The 8,436-nt window shown below is 46.9% G+C and overlaps 1 protein-coding gene across 5 annotated transcripts in view; it reads right to left on the bottom strand.

The window, feature by feature from the left end:
• Positions 1-8,216, bottom strand: part of MAST3 (microtubule associated serine/threonine kinase 3) — a 107,729-nt gene extending 99,513 nt beyond the window's left edge. For all 5 annotated transcript variants that reach the window (XM_075611076.1, XM_075611073.1, XM_075611069.1 and 2 more), the window contains exon 1: positions 8,092-8,216. In XM_075611076.1, coding sequence (XP_075467191.1) covers positions 8,092-8,130 — 39 coding nt within the window. In that variant the 5' untranslated portion in view covers positions 8,131-8,216. The remainder of the gene's footprint in view (positions 1-8,091) is intronic.
• Positions 8,217-8,436: the final 220 nt, after the last annotated feature.

The raw sequence follows: 8,436 nt of genomic DNA on the forward strand, positions 1-8,436 counted from the left end.
GGAGAGGAGAGTCACATGGGGGAGGGAATTACATGCAGTGGAGTGGGGGCAGGGAGAGGAGAGTCACATGGGGAGGGAATTACATGCAGTGGAGTGGGGGGTAGGGAGAGGAGAGAGTCACATGGGGGAGGGAATTACATGCAGTGGAGTGGGGGCAGGGAGAGGAGAGAGTCACATGGGGGAGGGAATTACATGCAGTGGAGTGGGGGACAGGGAGAGGAGAGTCACATGGGGAGGGAATTACATGCAGTGAAGTGGGGGACAGGGAGAGGAGAGAGTCACATGGGGGAGGGAATTACATGCAGTGGGGGACAGGGAGAGGAGAGTCACATGGGGAGGGAATTACGTGCGGTGGAGTGGGGGACAGGGAGAGGAGAGTCACATGGGGGAGGGAACAACATGCGGTGGAGTGGGGACAGGGAGAGGAGAGTCACATGGGGGAGGGAATTACGTGCGGTGGAGTGGGGGACAGGGAGAGGAGAGAGTCACATGGGGAGGGAATTACATGCAGTGGAGTGGGGGAAAGGGAGAGGAGAGTCACATGGGGGAGGGAACAACATGCGGTGGAGTCGGTGACATTCACGGGAGAGAGAGTGACATGGTAGAAGCGTTTAACATGAGGTGGAAAGGGGAAATCACGTAGGGTTGCCAGGTGTCCAGTATTGAACCGAACTGTTCTGTATTTGCACACTCTGTCCAGTAAAAATTAGCAGTAATACTGGACATGTGTGTGTCCGGTATTACCTCTCTGGACATGTGTGTGTCCGGTATTACCTCTCTGGACATGTGTGTGTCCGGTATTACCTCTCTGGACATGTATGTGTACGGTATTACCTCTCTGGACATGTGTGTGTCCGGTATTACCTCTCTGGACATGTATGTGTACGGTATTACCTCTCTGGACATGTGTGTTTCCGGTATTACCTCTCTGGACATGTGTGTGTCCGGTATTACCTCTCTGGGTGCAGTGATCTGATCGGCTTGGGCGGGCGCGGGATTTCCCTAAGCAGGGAGAGAGCAGGGCTGCTGCTAGGGGGCTGGGCAGATTCTTCCATCCTGATTGGCTGCTGCTGGGTAATGCAGCCAATCAGGAGTAGGTGTCAGGAGCCTGGAGGTGGGGCCAAGGAGAGGAGTAAACCAAAGCCGAATCTTCTCCGATCGATCAGCAACGTAGCTGATTACTTATCATTGTGTGGATTGTATTGATGCACATATTAAAGGGAAAAATAAATAAATAAAAAACGCTGCTTTAGAAGAGACTGAAATCGGCTTCCTTAAAACACTTCATGGGATGATGGAGACGCTTGTGACCTTGGGCACGTCACTTCATCTCCCTGTGCCTCAGGCACCAAAATTAGATTGTATGCTCTGCGGGGCAGGGACTCCATGTGCCTGATGAACTGTATACTGTATATAATGGCAACGCTATATTAGAAAATGTATCATTATTATTAGAGTAAAGTTTCTGCTTGTGCCTGTTAACGAAGTGGAAAACGTGTTAGATTTTCAACAGATCCTGCGAAATCCATGACCGTGGAGCCTGCGAGGAAGCTCCCCTTCCCTCCCCCAACCCACATATAGATAAACACACCACAAAGGTCTGGAGGTGCAAAGGCCCCGGCTTTATTTACCCAAATAAACCCTGCCCGCGTGCTCTCCCCCCCGGGTAAAGGCTGGCGGCACCCAACCATGGCCCCAACACCCACCAAGCCGGGCGCCCGATGGCCCGGCCGTAAAGCGAGACTGGGCCCAGGGAATCACGCACAAAATGAGCCTTGCCCACTCGCTTCCGCAGCCACCACAAGGCTTTAGGGGTTATCTGCACAATAGAGCCCCCGCTGGCAAGGTTAATGCACACCTATCCCCCCCCCCCCCAACAGCCGCCATGACATAAGCAACACATGCCACGGAATGCCCACCTCACACATGGCAGGCAGAGTTACATAGTAGATGAGGCTAAAAAGACATTCGCCCATCAAGTTCAAGCTATGCTAAATTTAGGCAGATACTTTATTCTGTATCCCACCTACAGTATTTTGATCCAGAGGAAGGCAAACAAAACCCCAGTGATATAACCTCCAATAATTTCTCATAAGGAGGGAAATTAATTCCTTCCTGACTCCAAGAATTGGCAATCGGATTGCTCCCTGGGTCAACATCCTTCCCATGTTTACTTATTTTTAAAAAGGAGGAAAATACAACATGATGTACAATATATTATACCATTGTCATGTTATTTCACAAACAAAGGGACAGGGGGTGTGGGGGAGAAGAGAGGGAAGCCTAGCCCCTGCGGTCAGGTGCCCAGTTGTCGAGGGGCTGCATACTTGTGGGCCGTCCATTTATCTGTTTGGCAAATGAAGTCGCGTTTACCTTACAAGAACAGCAAATAAGTGCGTGTCAAACAATTTGCCTGTATATAGATGCGTTTACAAAGAGTCTTAACACCAAAGATATTGGATAAAGATTGGAAAAACCCTCCAAAGCATCGCATGTGGAGACATTAAACCATTAAAAAAAAAAATTATAATGTCAAGATCCGTTTACTTGTCAGGGCAGAAAAAAGCAACGTTAAAAAGAAAATAAGTGGGACAGTGGCCAGAATTTATTGGGGACTTATTGTAATAAGAGCAGAGCATTTACTACCGTTTTATAAAAAATAAATTCATCTTTCTTTAACAAACAAAATGGAATTTAAGCTTGTAAATGAAATTAAAAAGTAGTAGCGCTGCTAGTGTGTACATGAAAGTCATTTCCCTGTGCTACTTGTGACCTTGGCATTAACCCCAACACTGCCAGAGAGGCCAGTAACTCAGCGCTGTGGGCTTACAAAATGTCAATATCGTCTAATACTGGGGTTCTCAACTCCAGTCCTCAAGGGCTACCAACAGGTCAGGTTTTAAGGATATCCCTGCTTTAGCACAGGCAGCTCAATCTGTGGCTCAGTTCGACTGAGCCACTGATTGAGCCACCTGTGCTGAAGCAGGGATATCCTTAAAACCTGACCTGTTGGGGGGGGGGGGGCTTGAGGACTGGGGTGGAGCAACCCTTCTCTAATACATTCATTCTTCAATCAGAATGTTTATAGCAATAAACTAATTAGTGTCATTCATTTACTTTCAAGGAGGCACTGCTCGAGATTTCAGGAATACTCTGTCATGTCCTATGTCACCGCGCCGCTCTCCCCATCGCTGGCTGCCACACAAGAAACACACAGGGTCCCACCCCAGACGTGGCTGCATGTTTCTGAACACTAAGGGGAGATTTGCGAAACGATCCAAAACGCGTTGGACAAATTGTAGCCATTTTTCCCCCCGAACCCCGTTTTATTTTCTGCGATGTAATGAGCCGGACCTCAAAGCGCTGACAATGTGGCCAAATTAGCACGCTTCTAGCGAAATATCACCGCGCAATAAGTGACACGTGGGCCGGGTTCAATTCATAGGCTCAGCGCTACAGTACATGATTTTAGCTTATGTGTAGTGTTGCTCAAAAAATCACATGTGGTTCTATGAACAAAGCTTGTTAATATCTTGTAATAAATGTCCGGATGCAACCAGGGTGTCTGATATAGGATACATAACTGAGATATATTGTGTCTAGTGGTGTCCAGTCAGGTATGAATAATAAATAATTCAATTAGAACAAGGCATAGCAGGGCACTCTGGCCCGTTACCTGTCGGCTTCCATGACAAACCCGTAGCATCCACGGCGTGCAGTCAGAAGTGTAGAAGATCCAAAGACGTGGTTGAATGTCAGAGCACAGCCAGACGACAGCCAAACGTGGAAGAAAAAAATTAAAAAACTCCAGGGCAACTCAAAATGAAAGCATCAATTTATTGTAAGCTCAAGAAGAGGGACAGGATGAACGCACCGAGGTGCTCTGACATTCAACCACGTCTCAGCACCACGTGAACTAGCGATTTTAGTGCATTTAGCAAATTAGTGTATTAAATAAAATTGCTATGCAGGGTGACTTTGTGCTGGGCCACTCGTTTGCACACTCAGCCGCTGCTTTTTGCACAACGCCAAAACGGGCACATTTTGCGCAGTCCACGACCTCGTGCGCAAGTTTCGCACATCTCTATTTAATGATATTATCACTTAGATTGTAAGCTCTTCGGGGCAGGGACTAATGTTTACTTTTATATCTGCTGCGCTTACTCCCGTTATGTCTCCTCTTATTTTGTCACGTGAAGCGCTATCTACATGGATGGCTGTATATAAATAAAGACATACATACATGCATATAATAATAATAACTTTCATATAGCGCCTTTCTCCCATTGGGACGCAAAGCGCTTCACAATTACAGTATAGCGCGCAGTACGCAGCACAGAGGAATTGTCACTGACACAGTCCCTGCCCCGCAGAGCTTACAATCTATGTTTCTGGTGCCTGAGGCACAGGGAGATAAAGTGACTTGCCCAAGGACACAAGGAATTGAACCACATTTCCCTGCTTTACTGACTGTCACTCCTTCCAATACAAGCTACTATCAGTACTGTGTGCCATGTTAATAAACTTACACTGTTGCCTGTGCACGTGAGGAAGGTATATTAACATGCAAGGCCATTCACCCAAAGACAAAGTGCATGACTCATGCTAACAAGCACTTGTAAAAGACACTTTCTATGTTATGACATAAAGCACGATCATATTTTCCTAGGGGGAAAACCTGTTATGATGCAGGTATCTGTGGTATTACATCTACTTATGTTAACTCCTTCACAGACATCTTACTGATTTTTAGTATCAGCGTCTTATACACTTCAATGGAGTCTCACTACAAATTCACATTTTTCCACTGAAATCTCGTATTCTGGCCCCTGGCTAATTTCAGTCTGTGGAGACTGATGTTTTAGCCTTTTGCTACCGTACAGACTAGCGCTGTTTATGATAATATGTAGATACTGTACTGTATTTATAAATGATAAAATGCTCTGCTGGCAAAAAGAAACAATGAATTAATGAAAGAACAAAACATAAATATACTATTTCTCGACAGTATTTCATCATTCTATGCACAGGAAACCTTCATTCATATTATCCTCATCCATGTATCAATAGTTAACCCATACTCAGTGGCGTAAATGCAATTTATGGCCTGATGTAGGAGACAGAATTACCCCAGCCCACTCTCTCACTCTCTCACTCTCTCACTCTCTGTGTGTGTCTCTCTCTCTGGGGCCTATTCTATAAGCCTTCATTAAAAAAAATAGCCGGCCCGTTTTTTGAGCGTTGCCATTACGGTATTCAGAAAGCCTCGATTACCTGCGATAGCAAAATTCCCAAAACGGGCGATTAGCCGGCGACGTGATGATCGCTCTCGCAAAAGGCCAAATCCGGCAATTTGTTTTAGCTGCACAGAGAGAGCCGCCTCTAGCTGCGCATATCTCGCCAGAGATCCATGTGTTTTAATATTAATTTTAATAAATAAACCGTGTTGATTTGAGGTCCGGGGAACACCTGCTACCCAAAATACAGGCCCCGTTACGGAGTGCCGATTTTTTTGGGGTGGAGGAGGTGGGTAGTAGGGTTGTTGTGTTTTAAAATATTTATTTTGGGTAGCAAGGATGGCTGAAGTGGCATTTGGCCCTTGGTGGGTGTTTATACCTACCGGGCGGGTAGCGGGAGGGGTTAACCCCTTCATTACCTTAGCGCTATTTACCACTATGGTAATGAAGGGGTTAACTCCGCCCGCAACCCCCCCCCCGCAAGTCCTAAACACCCACCAATGGCCAAATACCACCTTCACCTACCCCTGCTACCCTCAATAAACATGGCAGTGGTAGTTACCCCTGCATTGTCTTAGCGGTTAGCTGCTATGGTAATGAAGTTGCCTGTAAATGCATTTTTATTGCATGGGATTCATGCCGGGGGCCTCCGGTGCTGATATTAATGGGTATCAGCACCGGAGACTCCCGGCATGAATCTGATGCAGGAAAAAGAAAAAGAAATTTCTAAGTCCTGTCTCGCCGCTTCTCACCAGCCTTACGCCAACTTTTCCTGGCGTGAGGATTTTGGGAGAAACTCGCATTTCTAGAGACGCGATTAGTCTTGATAAGCTAATCGAGGCTACTAGAATTGCACGAGTTTCAGAACCTGCCGATATGTGGCTTATTCCCGCTCACCCGGTGATCTTTTTTTTGTCGGCTGAAAATTTGGCCGAATTATGCCTTTATCACCAACTTATCGAGGCTTACTGAATAGCAGTAGGCATTTTGGCCGATAAGTGGCTTATTGAGGCTTATAGAATAGGCCCCTCTGTGTGTCACTCTCTCCCTCTCTCTGAGTGTGTTTCTGGGTGTGTGTTTCTCTCTCTGTGTCTCTCGCTATCTGTGCCCCCAGCAAAAATTTGTAAAGGCCCCCTCTATCACTCTCTTCCTCCCCCCTCTCGAACTCTTTTCACTCCTTCACTCTAACTCTTCCCCTTTCTCTATAACTCTCCCCCCTTCTCTCTAACTCTCCCACCCTTCTCTCTAACTCTCCCCCTCTCTCCCCTACTCTCTAACTTTCTCACTCTCCCTCCTCCTCGCTAACTCTCTCCCTCTCCCCCTCCTCTTTAACCCTCTCACTCTTCCCCCTCCTCTCACTCTCAATTCCCCTCCTCTCATACCAATTCCCCCTTCTCTCATACTCAATCCCCCTCATCTCCTCACACTCAATCGCCCTCTCTTTCACTTACCCCCTCCCCCGCATTACCTTTCGTTGTGGGCAATGTGGGAGGGGACGAGGCCTTGGGTCCCGTGTCGGTGGGAAGCTGGGGCTACGGATGCAGAAGTTGGGTCCTTGAGGGCCCTGCCGCAAACAAATGGCCTCAGCAGCACAACATAAAGGTTGGGCCCAATCTATGGCCATGCCCAACATCCAGTGCTGGCCACTCGAGCCCCCCATGCATTGCATGTATTTGTAGTACTGTAGTTACGCTCCTGCCCATTCTCTGCCATGTGTTGGCAGCGAAGGGTTTACGTTCAATGTCCCCATAAAACAGATTACAAACTGAAATGAATTACCACTAAATATTATATGTACACTTACTGTATATTCCCAATTCCAGTTGCCGTAATAATTACATTGTCAACAAACGTAAGTGTAGATTCCTAATTTTGTATGGATTTAAAACCAATAACACACTAAACTGTACACCCTACAGCAAGGGTATTCACCCACACTTCTCAAGAGGTACCAACAGGTCAGGTTTTCCTGATATCCGTGCTTCAGCACAGATGGCTCAATCAGTGGCTCAGTCTTCGACTGACATAGCTGTGCTGAAGCAGGGATATGCTGAAAACCTGACCTGTTGGTAGCTCTTGAGGACTGGAGTTGGCCACCCCTGCACTAAACCATACACCATACAGGTTAGTGCAAAGCACTATGGAACTCTTGGCTAATACCTTAGCCTGGTTAAAAAACACAAATGAACACCATTCCGCTCGTAATGTTGGTGTAAAATACACAGGGTCTGTCAATCACAGCAAAAAGGCTGTGTTCTGGGGACAAATAAAACTACACCAGATGTAGACACACATCCCGACTACGAGAGAACAGATAAGTATTTCATTTTATGATTGGTCATGTTGGATGTAGCATCGGGGTGCGCTGTCTTCTGTTTATCACATGTAGTAAAATCCATTAAAAGTAAGAGGATCTTTTTCCTTTGACACATTTCACACCTCTCTCTCTCTCCCCTCATAATACCTCTCCCATCTACACTCAAACCTGTCAACCCCACTCTCTCACACCATCACATACTGTACATGTATCTCTCTCTCTTACCCCCCTTCATACTTCTCACCTCCCCACTCAGTGTAAGATTGCTCCCCCAATTTCCTCTTGACCCCGTCACTGTTAAGAGGTCCTCCAATACCGCTTACCTCATACTTCTCTCTTCCTACTCAGTGTCAAGATGCCATCTCCCCACACACCCCTATGACCTCCTCACAGAGGGTCTTCTTTTTATCCCCCTCTCTTATACACCCTAACAGACTTCCACCCTTACTCCTACCCCAGGTATTATATACCCAACTCCCCTTTTCAGCACTGACTGCTGGACAGCGAGCAACAGGTTAAGAAGAACTTGCCCCTTACCTGCAGTCCTCTTCGCCTTAGGATGCTAGACTCATCCATGTCTTTCCTCTATTCCTCCTCTCTCTCGCTTTCTCTCTTGCTCTCTCGCATTCACAGCTTTAACAAGCTGCCTGGTGAACTTCTGCACAGATCTGCTCTGGCAGCATTGAGCAGCAGTGGAAGTAACTCAAGTATTTCAGCTTTCCCATTGGCTGGCCAGTATCAGCTGATCTCCCCCCCCCCCCACTCCCCTAACCTTAACCCCTCACAGCGCAGCATCCAACCTGCTACTTAAACCAACATTCTTCAAGCCGATCTTTTCCACAAGGAACCTCTATTTGTATAATACAACTGCTGAGTCCGTCA

The sequence above is a fragment of the Ascaphus truei genome, chromosome 8 (assembly GCF_040206685.1).
Source record: "Ascaphus truei isolate aAscTru1 chromosome 8, aAscTru1.hap1, whole genome shotgun sequence".
NCBI classification, from domain to species: domain Eukaryota; kingdom Metazoa; phylum Chordata; class Amphibia; order Anura; family Ascaphidae; genus Ascaphus; species Ascaphus truei.